The sequence below is a fragment of the Phragmites australis genome, chromosome 22 (assembly GCF_958298935.1).
Source record: "Phragmites australis chromosome 22, lpPhrAust1.1, whole genome shotgun sequence".
Classification (NCBI taxonomy): domain Eukaryota; kingdom Viridiplantae; phylum Streptophyta; class Magnoliopsida; order Poales; family Poaceae; genus Phragmites; species Phragmites australis.
Window position 1 is genome coordinate 5,358,722 of NC_084942.1, and position 20,022 is coordinate 5,378,743.

Here is a 20,022-nt window from a genome sequence, read left to right on the forward strand (position 1 = left end):
GCTGCGGCCTGGCCGTGTTGATGTTCAAGAACTCTCCTGGGTGGTGGCGGCGGCGGCGCTGCGGCCTGGCCGTGTTGATGTTCAAGAACTCCCCTGGGTGGTGGCGGCGGCGGCGCCGCGGCCGGGCCGTGTTGATGTTCAAGAACTACCCCCGGTGGCGGCGCCGCGCCCTGCCCCGCACGAAAGCAAGACCCCGGCAGCCGCTCCGCGAGCGCATCGAAATAGCTCTCGGAAAGCACGACCCTGACCGTCTTCTTCTTGCCGTCGCAGTCGAAGGGTACGCCGTCCTCCCCGAAAATGGCCAGCTTCTCGCCTTTGGACGCGCGCGGCGAGACGTAGACCTTGCAGAACACCTGCACGGACCCGTTGGCTTTATTGTCGTCCTCCTCGCGGATTAACTCCTCCATGAGCCACGGCGTCTTTCGATCCTTGTCGGCCTTCCTCTTGCTGCGGTAGAAACCGTAGCTGCGCCTCTTGTAACCCCCCACGTCGCCGTCCGCCTCGCCGCCCTTGGACTTCTGCTCCACCTGCCAGAAGCCGCCGGTGGCGACGCCGCGCCTCGCGCGCCCGTCGGCCTGGCGCACGCAGTGGGTGAGGAAGTACCACCTGTGCTCGAACCCGCGCGAGTGCCCCGGCCGGCACATCTTCCGGAGCTCGTCGGGGCTGTGGTCGTAGATGTTCTTGTCCACGATGACCGCTCTCGTCCCTCGCATGTCCTCGCCTGCAATCCATGGGCGGAGGTAGTCGTTCATGCACTCCTCTGGCCCCGGGTTGAAGTAGACGCCCGGCGGCAGCAGCTGCTCGGGCTCCCCGCCGTCCGCCGCCATCATCGTCTCGCCCTTGCTGCAGTCCGAGAGCTCGGGCTCCCCGCCGTCCCCGGAGAGCAACTGGAGTCTGAAATCTGAATCGAGTGAGACTTGTCCCGGGGCTTGGGTTGCCTTTTATGGAAGGGGTCGGGTTCGAGCCCGACTTGGGTTCGAGTCCGAATCGGGTTCGGGTCCCACCTGCCATACCTAAACCGTGTCACTCAGACACGCACGGACACGGGCACCACTCGGCGAAAACCCTAAACCCCCAATGATGCGACGCCTCTCCCCGCCGCCGTTGACGAACGCCACCGCCCTCCGGCTCTCCAGTTCCTCGGCGGCGGCGGTGGTTCCTTTGCCGGCATTCCTGAATCCCCCGCAGCCCGATCCCTCCGACATCCGGGCGCACAACGCCGTCCTCATCGCGCTCTCCAGGGACGGGCGGGGCCCGCGCCTCGGGCGCCTCCTCGCTGCCTTCGCCACCATGCTCAAGCGCGGCGCGCCGCCCGATCGGTGCACCTACAACACGCTTATCAACGCGCACTGCAAGGCCGCGCTCGTCGCGGACGCGGCGGCCGCGCTGGCGCGGATGCGCGAGGCCGGGGTCGCGCCGGACACCTTCACCTGCAACTCCCTCATGCTCGGTCTCTGCAGGGCAGGCGTCGCCGTCGCCGCCGCGTGCGGGGTGTTCGTGCAGATGCCGCGGCGGTGGGGCGCTACCCACGACGCCTTCTCCTACACCATCCTGATCCAGGGGCTCTGCGCCGAGGGGCGCGTGGACGACGCGCGCAGGGTGTTCGACAGAATGTTGAGGAGCTGGTGCAGGCCAGGTGTGCACACGTACACCGTGCTGGTTGATGGGCTGTGCAAGGATGGGCGTGTTGGGGATGCTGAGGCGCTGGTGGGTTGTATGGCGCGGAAGGGTCTGGTGCCGAGTGTGGTGACCTACAATGCGTTGATTGGCGGGTTCTGTCGGGAGGGGAGGTTTGATGATGTGTTTAGGTTGCTGAAGAAAATGGAAGTGGAGGGTCCTGCGCCGGATTGTTGGACTTACACTCAGGTTATTGATGGCCTGTGCAAGCGTGGTGAGGTGGACCGGGCTGCTGAGGTGTTGCACGAAGCGCTTGGGAAGAGCTTGGCAGCAGGAGTTGGCACTTACAATGCATTGATCGACGGGTACTGCAAATGTGGTGATGTGAGCGCTGCTCTTGATGTTATGCGGTTGATGGAGAGGAATGGGATCAAGTCAGATGTCCAGACTTTTAATGAAGTGATCAATGGGTTCTGTTGCATTGGCAAGGTTCACAGGGCGATGGCCCTCTTCACCCAAATGATTGGGGCTGGTTTGTCACCGAATATTGTAACATTCAATTCGCTGATCTCTGGTCAGTGCAGCGCGGGTGAGGTGAAGAATGGTTTTCAGTTGCTTGACTTGATGGAGGAATATGGTGTTCATCCAGATCGACAAACTTATGCTATCTTTATAGATGCTCTTTGTGACGATGGTAGAGTGGAGGATGCTAATTCTCTGCTTTCTTCTCTCTCTGTAAAAGGCGTCAGAGCACATACTGTCATATACAATTCTCTGATTCGTGGATATTGCAAAGTAGGAAATATTGATGCTGCTTTTGCACTGGTGGATAAGATGATTTCAGAGGATTGTTTTCCTGATGTTTACACCTACAATGCCCTTATTGATGGTCTATGCAAACATGAAAGATTGGGTGAGGCCATAGAATTGCTGGATAAGATGAAGAAACAGGGTGTAGAACCAACAACCTGTACGTTTAATATTCTCATTGAGCGGCTGCTTTGTCAGAAGAAACCCGTGGATGCTGCCAAGATGTACGAGGAAATGATCGCTTCAGGTTGCGAGGCTGACAAATGGACATACACACTGAAAATCAGCACAAACTATTTTGAAGGAGCAAGTAAGGAAGATCAAGGCATAGCAACTACTAAAATGCATGAAGCAGGGGTTTCTCCAGATGTGGTCACATATAACGCTCTCATAAAGGCGTACAGTGATTCTGGCCTGATGAAGAAGGCCTTCACTGCACATGCTGAGATGCTTGGTGTTCCGCTTGATCCAGATTGTGTAACATATTCTGTCTTGCTAAAGCATATTTGTATCAAGGATGACAGTGAGGCAGTTGATGATGACAAAATATGGAAGACAGTAGATGTGAGTAGTTTGCAGGAGCTTTTTGAACAGATGTGTAAATATGATCCCAACCCTGGTTTCAGCACATACAAGGCTATACTGAAGGGATTATGTAACCATTGCCGACCAAAGGAGGTGGAATGGCTGTTACAGAAAATGAAAGAAAGCAGTATTGTTCTGGATGAAGATATGTCTGATTATCTACTAAATTGTTATTGCAACTTAAAAATGTACAGCGATGCATGTAAAATTTTTGGAATCATGACCCATTGCAACCATCAGCCACACCTAAATTCCTGCTGCCTTCTTCTTTCTGGCCTTTGTGATAGTGGAGACCATGGGATGGCTTTATCCATTTTCACTGACATACTTGGCAGAGGGTACAACTATGATGAGATTGTGTGGAAACTCTTAGATTGTCTACATGAGAAGGGCCATGCTGGTACATGCTTGGAAATGCTGTCCATAATGAAGGACAGAAAATGTTTTACCAGCGCTAGGACATATGCCTCTTTAGTTAGTATGGTTGGAGGAAGCTGAAGGAAAACCAATTGGACTATTCATTTCTTTGTGGTCAAAAATTACTTTGTTCCTTTGGATGTGCTGCCACATGGTTATTTGGAAGAATAACTATGAATAAAAACAACTCTGGGATTTTTTTCCAGAAGAGAACATTTTCAAATATAAAGTGGTGAAATAGTGAGAGCAATCAGACCTTGAGTTGGTCTTGAACTAATTGGAACCTGGTGCCTGCTGTCCGGGTCATCAACACCTGAAAGTGAGTTTAATCATGTTCTACATCTACTCTATTCTGAATACAGGATTGATGTTTCCACGCACAGTCAGTCTGTACTTTTACATGCATGGACTTGCACTCATTGTCTACCTGGAATCAAGATTGTGAAGCTTCTGATATTTGATCATTACAGGTACAGCCTTTCCTTCATGATTTTTTTATATTGTTGATTCACCTTAATTTTTTTTCATATACTATTGTTCCTGTTCATTTATTCTTGCTTCTGCATTCACTGTGTTAAGCACTCCCCACTTGGCTTGATTGTTGTAGAGCCTCAACTTCATTTTAGACGATATTTTAGCTTAAAATTTGCATTACCGAAAAGGTGATTTAAATAAAAATAGTACGCCTCTTTCAAATGTACCCATGTCTAACCATGTAATTTTTAATGGTTGACAATAGAGTACGACTGTAAGGTAGAGGAGCTATTGGGAAAGAATTGATTGCAAGAGAGGGATTATTAGTAGATTTTGCTGACAGCTTGGTCATCCATAATCTTGTATTCTTTCTTAGCATGTGTGAAATTTGCTCAAACACCATATATTGTATAAAGAGGGAGTAATATTCTCACCACTTTCGGACATATTGTTCTTTATCTAATTCTTCCATGCCTATACATGTGCAGCTCATTTGCTCTTTTCAAAGTCTAGAAAATTTGTACTTTCAGTGATATTTCACTTGGATTGCTGGTACAGAATGTATGCAATTCTTTATTTGTTACATTTCTTCATTATCGTGAGGATTGGTCTACACAATGGATAACTCCTTATAAAGCGTTAATAACATACATTTTAATTGCATGGTTTCCTTTTTAAGTCTACCTGCAAAGAACGTCTTCTAAAACCATCTTACACCCTTAGATAAGATCTCTAATTGGTGTGTCATATAAAAATGGAAAGATATCCAAAATATCATTTCTTTCGTAATTTATGAATTTTACTTTTTTTGTTTAAATAGATAATGTAAAAAAACTGATATAGCAGTTTCTGGTTGCAATAATCGACTAGAAAGATCTCTACATTTGGATATTATTATATATGCATTGGAATATATTTTGGAGTAGCAATATGTAAGGGTTTTTAACAGTATAGTACTTTGTTTTTTGCGCTTTTGGTATAGATACTGCAGGGTAGATGGTGTACAAACTGACTGTTTAATTTCTAATCTAAAGGGTCTTGCCTTCAATTAGCAAGTGAAGGCAGATGCTTCAAGCTCAGGAAAAAAAAATCCTTACGGAGATCTGAATGTGCCACCAATAGGGAAACACATGCACTTCAGAAAGCTATTGTCTGCCAAATATCCAGATCTTCTAGATATCTTGTTCATGTTGGATTACATGAGATGCATACAAATTTTGGTGAGAAGGTATAATAATGTTTTGTTGAAGAAGCACACAACTTCATGGTCATTGTTGTGAACATCCACAGCATCAACGGGAGTTTAGCTCTTGGTGCTTTATTATCAAGCTAGAAAATAATATGGCTGTCCTTTTGTACGACACATAGTTGGCCTTTTTAGTGTTTAATGTTGAATATTTAGGGGTTGGGTTCACTTTCATGATTGCTGTCCTAAAGCTATGAGTATTATGATTTTGGAGCCGCTCTTATGTTCTCTGATTAGACTGTACTTAGACTATTGAACAGTGAAAATAAAATGTATTTCACTATACTTTTATAAACTTGGCCATTTTTTACTTTTATGCAAATGCAGAGACACTAAGAGCTGATGCAGTACCCTGTGTTTCTATTGTTTGAGAGTATTATATAACTTTTGGTCCTAGTAGTATGCATCTAAATTACAATCCACATTTGGCACATTTCCCAGAAATAACTCGAAACTCCAAATACTACGTGGTCCATCAATTCTCCCAATTGATCTCATTGATATTAAAATAGTCTCAAATCAAACCTGAAGGTTCTCCTGTTGTGGACAATTTATCGCACTGTCAATTGAATATCATCAAGGCTAGTCCCATTTTTTCTGATGTGTTATTTACAGTATTGGTTACTAAGATTGCTTATTGTAGTAAGTCAACTACCACCACTTTTATGAACTGTAATTATCAGTATTAAACTCATGTAGACTTTAAACACGCTTATATTGATCCTAATGTTAGAAACTGAGAATAGCTACAGTAATACTACTTTGTTACAGATGATAGGATAAATACATCCAGAGATGTTGTGGCTTCACAAAAGAGTCAACAATGTCAATGGCAGACTAGCATTCTAATGACCAAAAACTATATAGAGAGATTTTCCTAGGGCATTTATTTCAGAAATTTCCATTTTAGCTGCCCCCATATTTCCATGGCATTCATTGCTTGTAGGTAGAATTTGCCTTTGAATAAATTGTGAATTACATACAAATTGCTTCTTTAGTTAGCAAATGGGTGAGCTATTGTTGTCTGTTAAAGTACTGTTGTAATTTGGACAATCGTGTTAGCTGTTAAGTAGGGTGTTGCTGTGTTCTGACTTGCCCCTTTTTAAATTGGAGGAACCTCGTTTATTTGATATTTTCTTTTAGTACGAAACAGATATATTTATATTGCTATCCTGACTAGAGGTACTGTGTGAGTTCCATCAGATAATTATTTGAAAAAAGGTCCTTCCAGTTTAAAGCACAGGCGATTTAATTTTTGGATATTGTTCTGTTTACAAAGTTAAATTTTCTTATTATTCCTTGCAACATCAACAACACGGTGTTCTGGTCAAAGAATGCGAATCCCTTTGAATTTAAATTTTGCTTTCTTACGGGCAGGTTTTTTTTACTTGTTTCGTGGACCATAGACTAAAGGGCACTTACGAATTCATGGTCGCAGACATCACCGAATGTAAAAGATACAGTGCAGGCGATTATTTGCCGTTCATAAGAGTGAAAGTAACTGCTTTCTTTAATAACCTCAGTTGTCTTCTAGATACGCAAACTGCACCCCCCCCCCCCCCCAGAGTTGCATGGTTGGAAATGGTGATACCGATATTCTTGTGTCTAAGCTCCTCAGGTTGGCATTCATAAATCTGGTTGGTTTCCTTGTAATGTGATCTATATGATAAAAGTATTTATATTCATAAAAAAGTTGAATATTTTTTGTGAGAAAATGTAATTGCTAAATCTAGGTAAATACATAGTTAACGTTTTGCTAATTCAAAAATCATGAAATCAATTTTGTTAGTCTTCTTACATGTTCATATGTCTTTTAAAAATATATGAACTCATAAAATAGTTATTGTAACATGTAGGATTGTGTAGATGTATTGTAACTAGATTAATTCATAACTAACTCATAATACCTTCAAAATTAGTGAAACCACTTTTATTAGTTTACTTATGCTATGTTTTATGTAAGAAAAATAATGGTAGGCATGATAAAGTTAATTATAGTGATGTTTCTTAATATATTCACTTTATGCTTGTGAACTTTGTAAAAAATCATGGAGAAATTAATAAACTCTAAATAAAATGAAACCAATTTTAAAAATCCTCTTAAGATATGCTCTGCATAAAAAATATATGTTTATATGTTAAGTTTTTTCTTAACATGAATTAATAAATGAGTTGCACTTTTTAACTTTTTTTTTTCAAACTTTCTCCCTATAGAATATGATGCAAATGATATTATTTTTGAAAAAAATTTCACATAAGGTCTTAGAATTGTCTCTAGTTTTTTTTAGGATTATTTTGATTTTTTATATTTTTTAAAAAAATTTGAATTTAAATTTGAAAACCGTTCATATTATGAAATTAGTGGGGACTGATAAGCTCGGTAACCATGATAATCGCTCGATAACTGTCACATTTTTTAATCCTTATCACAGATGCATTGTTATCTTCCCTCTTTCGTAGGCATTCTTTTTTCAAAATTTGAGATATGTTGCTACACGTCCCCTCATCCAAACACCAAGCGTCAATATGGCCTTTTCACTTGTACATCATACCTGTACTACCTGAAGTTCACCACGTACAAATATCCCTCGAGTTTTGTGATTGTGAATTGGTGTGGTGGTTTGATTTTTCAAAGTATGGGAAGGTGCAAAGGACTGATGATTTGTAGTTATCATCTCTTCTGAAACACCATCTTAACCAGCCTTTCCTTCAGGAGGAAATCATAGGCCCACCTAATCGGCTATTAGGCGCCACGTGTTGCTTTTCAAAGCACTGATGACAATTACCGCTACTAAACTCACCCAAGGGCTATCTTGTTTATTGCGATGCGGCATGTCTTTACTAGGTGTAGTATTCGAAAGAACAGAAGCAGTGATTATGTATCATCTTCTACTAGCTCTGTGCCTCGACTTCCATGGGCCGCCACGTCGTCTTCCTGACGCAGAGCAGCTCCTCCCCTTGCTTGGACACGGTCATCCTGACCTCCCAATGCAAAGATCTCGCTATACGCTGAACCTCCTCGACCGTCTCCTTGTCGTCGCGGACAATCAGCTTGCCCTCTGGCCTCAGGATCCGGTCCACCTCGACGATCACCGGCAGCAGCTTGCACCTGCCGGAACGAGGAAGCCATGGCTCGACTGAAATGCTCAGGGCACGAGCAGAATTGCCGGTTGTGTCATGAGCGCTCACCTGCTCTTCAGCCTGGAGAAGAGGTGGTCTGCGTGGACAAGGTCGTACGACCTGGGGTAGGTGCTGAAGGACTGGCACCAGTCGTGGTACATCCCGAACAGCCCGCGCTCGTAGATGATCGGCAGCGTGTCCGGCGAGTCGATCGTCACCACGTTCATCACCCACACCTTCGTGTCCCGCAGCGCCGCGGCGAACCTGCCGACCAGAGGACCCGAGTCAGCCAATGCGAAAACTCCGGTGCCGGCTTGATGGACGCAAGGCAGCGCCATTGTCTCTCTTGCTTACCCTCCGTAGACGGCTCTCATGTCCATGACGTTCCTGACGTTTTTCCAGTCGATGCCCATGCCGGTAAGGTACGAGTTCTCCACGACCTTCCTCCAGTGCTCCTGATCCGCCGCGAAGTCGGTTGACGCGGGCTTGCCGTAGACGCCCACCTGGTCGCTGCTCAGCCAATACGGCGTTGTCGCCAGCCGCTCCGGCCACTGCTCCGGCCACCGCGAGCCGCGGGCTGCCGGGTCGGTGGGCACCCGGTGCATGCACGCCTGCAGCGTGATGTTCCACGCCGCGTTTTGATCGTCGGAGGCCTCGCACAGCGGCGGCTCCGGGCCCGTCCTCGTGTCGTAGCAGTCGTTGCTCGACGGCTTCTTGAAGATGACCATGGCGGTCAGGTCCACAGTGTCGCTCGTCTTCTTCAACATCTTCCAGCACATGGACTTGGTGAGCGCGGCCATCGCTGTCGCAAGCAAGAATGGCATGACACAAATGCAAAGCGAATTCCATTGATCATTAGTCTCTTGTGTTAAGGTATGGATTGGAAAGTACTCACCGTGCCAGATCTCGACGTCCTCCGGGATCTTCCGGTAGACGGGCGTTGCGGACCACACAAAGAGGCCGCCGGGGCGGAGTAGGCGGTTCAGCTCGAGCAGCAGTTTGCCGCCCTCGATGTGCCAAGGGACGCGGCACCGCGCGCAGTGGACGACGTCGAAGACGTTGCCGGGGAAGGGGAGCCGTTTAGTGCCCATGACGGCAGAGACAGCCGGGATGCCGCGCTCGAGAGCGAACTGCACCTGCGCCTCGTGCTCGTCCTTGGGCGCAAACGACATGGTCAGCGCGTCCTTGTCAAACAGGAAGCCGCCGAAGCTGGCGACGCCGCAGCCGACGTCGAGCACCACGCGGCTGCGCCGCCCCCACGCGATCTCCGGGAGCGCCTCTTGCATCAGCTCGATGTAGTGCAGCGCGCCGTGCTTGAACTGTGTGCCGCCGCCGGGGAACGTCAGGTGCTCGCCGGAGACCTTCACCCAGTTCTGGTGCCCCTTGTACGACGCCAGCATCGTGTGCGGCACGTTGTGGTACCAGATCTTGTCGCGGCTGTGCGGCCACGGGATCGGCTGCCGGTACCCCTCCGGCAAGGGCACGAGACACGTCGGCGCATCTGCGGGGCAGTGCCGCTCCCGGTGCTCGTAGTGCGTGTTGCTCTTGAGCGCTTTGATGGCCGCCTCGTTGTCCAGGCACGGGATGTAGTCCGCGCCGGCAGTCACATTGCAGAGCTTCCAGTTGTACGCCGCCTCTGCCGTCGTCGTCTCGCCGGCGACGCCCTTGTCCTTGTTCTTCTTCTTCTTCTTCTTGCTTGCACGCGCCTTCTTCTCCTCGCTCGACTCCGCTGCCTGCGTCGGGAACGTGCCGTTTTGCACTACCTCCGACGCCGTCTCGTTCAGCAGCTCCGCCTGCCCGCTCGGCAGCAGCTCGGCCTTCTCCGCCGCGTCTCCACCGGCGGCCTCAGGTTTCTTTTCGTCAGTGGTGGTGCTACTGTTCGTCACGACGTTCTCGGTGTCTTGGGAGATCGTGCCGTTGGTTCCATAAGCAGCTGCAAATGCCATGGTCCCGGCAGCGTCGTTCTGGTCTCCGAAAGTTGCGTTCTTTGATGCCGCGCCGGTGCTCGTGTCGTCGTCGGTGCTTTGCACCTTACCACCGTCCTTGTCGTTGATGGCAACTTCTTCGGGGTTCTTCTCTGCGACCTTCCCGTCTTCTTTCACGGGCTCCACGCCGTCCACGTTGCCATTCGCATCGTCGAAAGTTGTCTGGTTCGTCGGCGTGCTGCCGCCGCCACTGGACTCCTTTGTTTCGGTTGGTGTCTCCTGGGTGCTGTTATCAGCCTGGCCGCCAATGTAGTTTGCGTCGGTGGTGGACGCCTCCCGGGTACTCTTGTCAGCCTGCACGCCGGTGTCCTTGTCGTCGGTGGACGCCTCCTCAGCTTTCTTGTCAGCCTGGCCGCCGGTGTCCTTGACATTGGTGGACGCCGTTTCGGCATCCTTGTCGGCCTGGGCGCCGGTCGTCTCCTTGGTGTCAGTCCTCGCGTCCTCAGCGCCCTGCTCGACATTTTTGTCGGGGTCCTCCGGCTTCGCCACGTCCCCGCCCTCTGTCCTGCCGTTCTCGTCAGAGAAGGTCTGGTCCTTGGACGGCGTCTCGCCCTCGGTGACCGCGCCGGCGGCAAGCTTGACGGGCTCCTCCGCTTCCGTGCCTCCGGTCGTGCTGTTGGCTGTCGCATCAGTCGTCCCCGCGACGTCGCTCCGGTTGACGTCGTTGCTGGCAACTTCCGTCGTTTGCGCAGCGCCAGAGCCGTCATCTTTCTTGCCGGTGTCCCCAGCGTCGTCCTTTGTCTGCCGCGTGTCGCCGCCGCTGCCTTCATCTTTCTCGCCGGTGTCCCCAGCCTCGTCCCTCGTCTGTGGCGTGTCGCCGCCGCCGACGTCATCTTTCTTGCCGGCGTCCCCGGTCTCGTCGCTCGTCTGCAGCGTGTCACCGCTGGCGTCGCCTCCCTTGATGCTCTGGGTGAAGTCGATGGACCTGTCCTCCTCCCTGGCCTCCGGCTTGTTCTCCAGCGACACGCTCACCGGGATGTTGTTGGACGACGCCATCATCCACGCGCCCACGAGGCAGAGCGCCACGAACACGACGATGGTGGCCGACGAGCAGAAAGACGACGACCTGCGGCCGGGGCCGCCGCCACCTTCCAGCCTCTGGTACCGATCCCGTTCAAACAACGGCATCTTTCCCTTCCTTTTTCAGCTAGCTCATGCAGAGTAATACTCAACACTAATCTGCAGAGTCATACGAAAAGGATGAACCTTTTAGGCAACAAATAAGTGTATAACTGTAAATTGAATTAAAAATTTACAAATTAGTACACAAAAAACTCATTTAATCAGGTAACGTTCATAGACAGACACTGAAATTTTAGAAATGCTAATGTAAAAAAACCCTGAGCAATGATCAAGGCACAAAAGTGACATTTGAGCGCTACAATCAAACCAAAAAATCAAATCGAATCAGCAGGTATGAAGAAACATTACCGAAGAACTATGGAATCCCCGCACCGGTGCGACTGACGGACGGCGAATGCGAGATCAAGAATGCCTCTCAATTTGCAGCAGCGAATATATATCGATGTGGCCCCAACAGATGGCCAGATGGAGGTGCTTGTTCGGAGGAGAAGAGGTGATCAAGGTAACCATGCATCAGCCTCAAATCTACCCCCTTTCTATTTCCCAGCGACAAGCAACCGGCCGTGCATGCACGCTCGGATCTGCGTCTTCTTTTATTGGTGTGGTCGTAAGTGGGCGAGCTTGGTTGGAGGAGGAAGAAGCGGCAAGTGAGGAGAAAGAGGGGCGACCACGAACGCCACTCACCGGTCTTATACACCACAGCATGCCAAAGAGAGGGGAAACAGGGGCTAACCTATTTTGCAAAAATACGGTATTTGTTGTTTTGGGGATTTCTTCCAAACATATATTTCTTTGGAAAGGTTTTCCTCCACCTGATACTGTGGCTCCATTTGGCCAAGCTCAAGCTCGTTTTTTCCCTTCCTTTTCAAAACTAGAAAACTCTAGGACAGTTTGGCTAAAAAAACTTATAGCCTAAGATAGGGATGACAATTAGCTACGATGAATACAAGTAGTGTTCACTCATACTTATATCCACGGGTTTTTACCTACCTGTAGGTATACTCACAAACGCCCGTGGGTGAAGAGTCGGTTCCAAAACTATTACCCATGGATACCCGTTACCCGCGGGTATACCCATGGGGCGATGTGCGACGTGGCATGACAGCGCGATGTGGCGGCGGTGGCGGCGAGACAGGGCGGTGGGGTGGGTCGGGACGGGGCGACGCTGCGAGGTGGCGCGAGGAGGCACAGGGCGGGCCGGGGCGACAGCATGGCGGGCTAGACCGGTGCATTTATATGATATAGAATGTTAGAGTTTAGAGATGAGATATTTATATGGCGGGTACACGAGTTTCGCATGTATAGATATGTCTTGCCTATACATGTACTCATTTATCCGTCGGGTAGTATTTTTTACCCACAAATATACCTGTGGATACTATTTACTATCCATATACTACCCTATTCGGTATTTACCCACACATAACAGGTAATCGGGATAAATCGACTCCTAGCCAAAGGGAAAATTGCACTGAAGGGAGCGAGCAACGAAGTGATGTCGTGATTTCGGATCATGTGAGGGTTTGGATGGAAGAACGCGTGCAGCGGAAGCAGGTTAACTAACTTTTTCGTGCACGCCTTTGCCTTCGAGGCTTTGATCGATGGCATCCTCATGCATGCACTTTTTCATGCACGCCCTCGTGCTAACTTTGCGTAGATCTGTGATTCACTGGTTATTAGTGGTACTTAAAGCGTAAACACGCAAAAGGTTCTTCCAAAGAACCCTGAAGGTCAGCGAATGCCGGCGCCTGATCGATGAAATGGTTGTGTGCGCATGCAAACTTCACAAATTAGCAACGCCTACACAAAAGTAGGGATCATTAGTCGAGTAGAATTCACAAAAATATACGTGGATACGTTGTTAAAACTATCCAAACTACTCTCAAAGTCAATCCATTTATTTATTTATTTATTTTATAAAGAAAGTTTTATTAACTCAAACTGTCGTATCAAAGAGATATAACCGTATAAGTGTATACTCTCGACCTCTGTATAATAGAGATACACATAGCCAACAAAAAGGAAAAAAAGTTCAAACCAGAAAAGTGCAACAAAATAATGAAAGAGAGATCCTCCCGTGTAGGCTTATGGTGGAGGAGCATCGATCTGTGATCTAATGTAACAGCTCAAATCCTGAGCCCAGGAGAAATAAAAATATTTTTATAAAAGAAATAAAACTTTTGCAGATTTTAAAACAAATATATATATATATATATATATATACACACACACATACGCATATATAAGCATATACATGTGTATATATATATAAAGGGGACATTTTATAAGTTATATATGCATATGTGTATAAATAAAAGTTGTTTGAACTGTTTGATTGCTTATGTGTGCTTATATACAATACACAGACACACATATATATAAGAGAGAAAAGAAGAAAATAAAAATGAGAAGGAAAAAAATCACCTCAGGCCCAAATCCTACCAGTGGCCTGCTCTCACCTCTCCACCTCCTCTCTTTCTTTCCGACCCGATAGCTAGCCTGGCCAGCTCTACTCTCCCCTCCTCTTTCCTCTATGCTTGATCACGCTATCGCCGACCTGACCCACTCCATGCGCGCGTGAAGCCGAGGCCCAAGCGGACTCGTCTTCCTCCCCTCCTCCTCTCTATTGTTCCCAGTCCGAAACTGTTGCAAATCTCGACCAAATACACCCCAGTTCGTGTGGATGAAGCCTTCTAGAAGAGCGTCGTCGTGATGTACAAGGACAGTACCGCGTACCTCCGAAGCCCTCATTTTGAGCTGGAATCAAGCTCAAACGAGGGAGATCGAATTTGAACCAAGATGTGTATGACCCAGACTCCGTCGAACCATAATTCGACTCTTCCCTCGACCAAACTATAAATCAGAAGCACATCTACCCTCTATTGAGCATCCCGAGCCTTTTCCTCTCTTGTCATCCGCATGTCATACCACATCAGCGCTAATGCTTGCGTGGCATATCTAGGTAGCAATATTTTTCCTTTCTATTGCTTCAATGTTCTGCTGAGATCATAAATAGGGTATATTACATAATAAATTATTTTCTAGTATAAAAACAATTGAAAAATAGGAATAAATTAGTAAATAGTTATAATAATGTTTAGTAATGTTTTAATAATATTATTTATCATGTTTCATGTTTTTATATAGTTTTATAATTCAAATAAAAGCTAATAAATTCTAAAAAAAATTCTAGAAAATCATAGATTACTTTAGAAAATTCTAAAAAAATCCTAATTACGTAATTTTATCTGTAGTTAATTTTTTTTTGTCATGTTTTAATCTTTTGGAAGCCTAACTTATCAACCGTAGCTCTAATTTGACTCTTTCTTTTTTCAAAATGTCCGGAAAAACGTGATCTTGTGTGTGATGATATTTGTTATGTGCTATTTGGTTATTTTGGATCTTGTTGTTTATGCGTTGCTTTTTTGCTTATGTTTACGAGTAGATGCCAATATTCCAGAGAAGCTAGATGGACTTAAGGATCAAAACTTTGAAGATCTAACTGAGTACAGTGAATGCAAGTTATGTCCTTGAACATATCGATTCTAGTTTTTTAAATATTTTGTTTTATAAATATGTATGCTAATAATTTTATCAGGAATCTCAAGAGTTATGTTTTACCTTAGTTTTTTCTTATCATACTTGTAGCCATGGTTTTGGATTATAAAAGGGTAGATGGTACTTAGCCTTGCTTTGGGATGGTGATCATGATAATGGCTCAATGAATATGATAATGGACCTATAAAACAATGATAAAAGATGATAGCATAATTTTTGTAGCAATATGGTATAGGGATTTGAGCAAGTGGTTTGATGAGACCGGGGTTCTGGTAGTTTTGCTTAAATCTAAGGATCGATTTGTGAAGCGATCTTTTTGAGTAAACAGTACAACCACAAGCTTGGAAAGAGATAGGCATAGCCAATTAATTTGTATACTCTCAGCATTATGTAGATCATCTGGTTGTGTGAAACAGAATGGTGTACTTTCAGAGTTTTTATTGGCGCAAGAAGAGGATTCCATTGATGAGGTGTATTCATGTGGTGGTGAAACCTTATATGGTATGCACATGCTGAGAGGAGCATTATAAAGGCTTTGAGAGGGGCATTGTAAAGGCTTTGAGAGGGGCATTGTAAAGACTTTGAGAGGGGCATTGTAAATAGCTAAGATCGAGGCGAATGAAGCAAGCATACAACATATGGGACACGTGTCAGCCCTTGATTGCGTCTGGAAGGGTGGGTGGAGAAAGAGGTTGATTTGCAAACTTCAAATGCAATTTTTCTCTCGAACCATGAGTCTATTTTTGAATCCATTTGAACCATGGTGTTATTTAGAATTCATGCAACAAAATAAGATCCAATACATATATATATATATAATTTAAAAAACAATATTATTTAAATATTGTTTTTATTGATTTATAATTCTTGCTTCTTATATGCATTCAACGTTTTAAATACCTTGGTTCAACATTTTGAATGCACTGGTTCAACATTTTGAAAGACTCGATTCAACAATTCAAAATACTTGATTCAACATTTTACAATATCTAGTTCAAAATTTTCAAAAAAAAACTAGTCTTTTGTGTGAAATCGTTGTAACAATGTATTTGAAATCTTCGGTTGACGTATACATAGGGGTCCCCTCCTGACTTGCCATTGGGATAGCCTGAGTAAGGAGGCATGGGTAGCAACATTTAAGCATCTAAGCCCCTAGTTTGAGTTTTGAAGATTAATGATAATGGAATCATTATTACTAACTTGTTTTATGAAGGATTATTGAAAGACTATTTACCTCTAAGTGTCACAAGGAGTTAAAGTTGACACTTAGTGGTGGATATGTTATTTGTTTTTCCTTTGACCATACTATAAAGGGGGTTGAGGATAGTAGTTTGACCTATTTGGAGCTAGAAAGGTATTTGTGATACATATTAGTTAAGTCTATCACTATGTAGCTCAAAAGAAGCCCAAGGAAGTGAAGGACTGAAGACAAGAACAAGTATCGACTGAAGGACAAGTCCCCGCATCTCTTTAGTCACTATACAATATTGTCCAGTCATCGTACAATACAATCAGGTCACTATATTGTATGACGTTTGTCATACTTTGATACAGAGGTTGCAATTGAGGATGATGAGCTTCAATCACCATATTAAATGGTCCAACAGTGACCAGACTGTACGATAATCACCATATTATATGACAGGTGGTCGTTGTACTATTATACAAAGAGCATATTTGCTAGTTGATGAAGCCTAAGGTCATCGTATTGTACGGCTAGTTCAATCACCGAATTGTATGGTGGTTTTTTCATACTCTATGGTGACCAATATGGAACAATAACAGCTAGTTTTTGTACTGTTGGATTCTTCAATGACCGTACTATAGGGTGATGTCGTCGTATTGTACGGTGACTAGGATTTCTGCAAGTTGAGGGGTATAACGGCTAGTAGGTCCTTGGGCTATCAATATCGCGTCACCTACCTCCTTGTGGCTCTCTTAGCTAGTTGGTGAGTTTATTTACATCTTGAAGAGTCAAGAGAAAGAAGAAAGCACTAGAATGATTTGCAAGTTCCTTGATTGAAGATTAAGGATGTCATTAGTGCTAGGAGAGGAGCTAGTGTGCATTCATCAATCTCTTTGGCTTAGATTTAGGTCAAGTGAGGTATCTGGCTTGTTACTCTGAGTAATTGGCATCACCTAGATGGTTTGGCGCTGTTTGATCTTGGTGAGCTTCATGGAGATGATTTGTTCAAGCTCCAAGATGATGATGTGTTGGTTTGGAGTTCACCAATTTGGAGTGGAGAAGGATTACCACTAGAGAGCACTTGGTCCTTGCGTGGATCAAGAGGGAGCTAGACCCTTACGCGGGTGCTTCAATATAGACTAGGGGGAGTGTCAACTCCTTGACATCTTGGAAAAAAATTAGCCTCCCTTTCCTACTCTTTACATTTGAGTATTATCTTCTAGGATTTACTTTGTGCAAGTTATATCCCACATTTACATTTGTAGAATTGTCATGCTAGACTTGGAACAAAACTAGGATCCAAAACTTTGTGTGTTGAATAGACTCATTAGAAACCACATATATAGGTTATGGTTGTTTTAATTCTTTGCTCCTAGTTTCTAATTGTTGGAAAAGTTTTTAGAACCCAATTCACCCTCCTCTTGGGCATCTTGATCCTTTCACTACCACATGCCTAACACAAGTTGTAGGAATGAAGGGTCAATCATTGATAGTGCCTACGCACCTAGGTCATACTTAAGGATGGCAATGCCATAATTTTCTTGTTGAAGGACAAAGTAGAGCACGCCTCTAGTAAGAAGACCGAGCCCAGTGACAACGATAGAGGCGAGGCCGAGCTGGATTTAGGATGCTAGTGCGCTTTATGTTCCAGCCTCCGACGAATATAGGCACACCCGTGTGTTGTTGCTGGTGGTCGTGAAGATGACAAGGAAGGGGGCACGTGGCAGTAGAGGTGGTTGTAACCGTCCATAGCGCAAAGCACTACAGTAGAGGTGGTTGTAACCGTCCATAGCGCAAAGCACTATTGTAGAGTCGCATTGTCGCAGAGTGGGATTGATATGTGTGCACAAGTAGGGGCAATTTCTAGCAGCCGCCGGTGACTGGGTCCTGGACGATGAGGCCCCTGGCCTCGAGATGCGGCGGAGGTCCATGGGCTCAATCCAATAAAGGACCAGCATGTGGCTGGGCCGGGAGTTAAGGACCCACCAATTGCACAGCACACACTTCAACACCAGGAAGGGGCATGTGCTAGTAGTGGCCTTGATGAAGCAAGGAATGCGGGCCATGTATGGGCGGTGTAGGTGGTTATGTAGGAAGCCGAGCAGGGGTGGCCTTCAGTGGAACGTGTGGTAGAGGCGGAGCAAGCGGGGTCAGTGGGAAGGCATCTCTAATGCTTTTAAATGTGGGAGGCGTGGACAAGATATGAAGGCTCATCCGACGGAAGGCGGAGAAGGATCTCGCCGATGACATCCTCTGTCAGCTTCGGTGTTGGTGTTATCTCCCTAACCGCTTGGTCAAGCATCGATGGTGCGATGGGGAATAGGGGTGGTGGTGGGTTTTTGTGGTAGAATCTAAATTTCAGTTGTGCGTGCTGGTGCTATTCCATCCGCACGACATCCATAACCATCTAATCATAATCCGTTAATTCAAAGCAAAGTGGGGCGTGCAATGACTAATTCATTAGGATTATCGGAGCCACTCATTTCTAATCATCTCTATATGATCATCTCTCTCTCTCATGTGGTCCTCCTCTCTCCTAAGTCCCACATCCATTCTTATCCTCTGCAACCAACAGCACTGCCCCCAAACTCTCTCTCTGCCCGCACCAAGTTTCTGCGATGCTCCAGCGAGCGACCCAAGTAGCTTTGGGTGGCCACGAAGCATAGCTGTCGGTGGCAATATTTTGGTCGAAGAAGCGACGGTTGGCGAGGAGGGCAACATGTTGACCCCAATCTAGCCCCTGAATGTGAGGCCTCACTATTTGCGGCGATCTTCGGTAGATCTCTTTTGTGCTGATGGAGGTTGCTCTGCTAGTCCTTGCATGCACCACACCAGCAGCATTAGTGGTATGGCTCAACCTTGATGATGACTCATACATGCTAGAGGAGCCACTGGCCTTGTACGAGGAGGAGCGAGGGGTGCTGAAGGGGAGTCCATGGTGATGGATGGTGGGCAGATGTGTAGTTGGTATTGCGGCGGGAGCGCAGTTGATTGTGTTGGTGCTCTGTTTGCTCTCCAATATATAAAGATTTACTCCCAAATATTGCACTAATTTGCTCGCAAACATGCATCGATTTTGCTTTCTAAGTATTACCCAATTTTGCTCTGAATATTACTTCAAATTTTGTATTGGTGTGCTCCATAATGGCACCAATTTGATCCCCAGCTCAATGTTACGTTTTGCCTTCAAATTGGTATGGGTTTGTCTTACAATTTGTGTATTCATATGCCCTCATATTTATACCGAATTTACTTTTTATCCCACACTGTTATGAACGTAGATATGTATCAATTGATTTTTTAGGGTGTTCTCTAAATTTGTACTGCATATCTCTGGAACTACAAGCATGTTTTGGTTTTGAGGATTTGTGATACAATGTTTTCTTCCAAATTTGCATGTATTTTCCTGTAAACCTTTAACGAGCGATTTGCTTTTAATTTGTTCTAATTTACTCACAAAATTATTTGAATTTGCATTTACATAGATGATGATTTGCTTATCATTTTGGAGATGCACGGAATTTAGACGTGTCCCTTCTTTTAATCGAGTGCTACTTGGTTCGGTTCAATCAGCTTGAGATGCGGAAGGGAGTCTGCGAGGTGGGGCCATGAAGTCAGTGGGAGTGGAACACGTGCCGAGGGTTTCTTTTTCTTTTTTCTTTGTCTCTCTTTTTTATTTCCCCACAAACAAATCCTGTAAAATTTTATTGTTAGACCATCCTAACCATATTTTCTTCGTTTCGTTGCTTTCTCGATGTTCTTCTCTGTTTCTATTCTTTTTATTTTTTCTTACCTCCAACAGTTTTTTTCGAAGAGAATCACGAAGGGAAAGAAGAGATAATCCTGTTCTGAAGAGAATAATCTTAAAAAAAAATTCGTGATAAAAATTATGAAAAGTAATTATTGGAATGCTGAAAATAACGAAAATCACTCTACAGGAA

General features: G+C 45.6%; 2 protein-coding genes across 3 annotated transcripts; one reads left to right on the forward strand and one right to left on the reverse strand.

Moving 5' to 3' along the window:
* Window positions 1-995: 995 nt before the first annotated feature.
* LOC133905014 (pentatricopeptide repeat-containing protein At5g65560-like) lies at window positions 996-5,499 on the forward strand. Of its 2 annotated transcripts, none has more exons than XM_062346701.1 (2): window positions 996-3,899; window positions 4,886-5,499. In XM_062346701.1, the coding sequence occupies exon 1, from the start codon at window positions 1,078-1,080 to the stop codon at window positions 3,508-3,510; it is 2,433 nt and encodes an 810-aa protein (XP_062202685.1). In that variant the 5' UTR covers window positions 996-1,077; the 3' UTR covers window positions 3,511-3,899; window positions 4,886-5,499. The 2 variants fall into 2 exon arrangements, with proteins under 2 accessions (XP_062202685.1, XP_062202684.1); XM_062346700.1 differs by having other exon boundaries at window positions 4,938-5,499.
* A 2,542-nt stretch (window positions 5,500-8,041) lies between these two features.
* On the reverse strand, window positions 8,042-10,228 carry LOC133905015 (probable methyltransferase PMT26). Its single transcript, XM_062346702.1, has 4 exons — window positions 9,165-10,228; window positions 8,624-9,071; window positions 8,339-8,533; window positions 8,042-8,258 (listed from the first exon to the last, which is right to left on the reverse strand). The coding sequence occupies exons 1-4, from the start codon at window positions 10,213-10,215 to the stop codon at window positions 8,042-8,044; spliced, it is 1,911 nt and encodes a 636-aa protein (XP_062202686.1). The 5' UTR covers window positions 10,216-10,228.
* Between the last annotated feature and the right edge of the window lie 9,794 nt (window positions 10,229-20,022).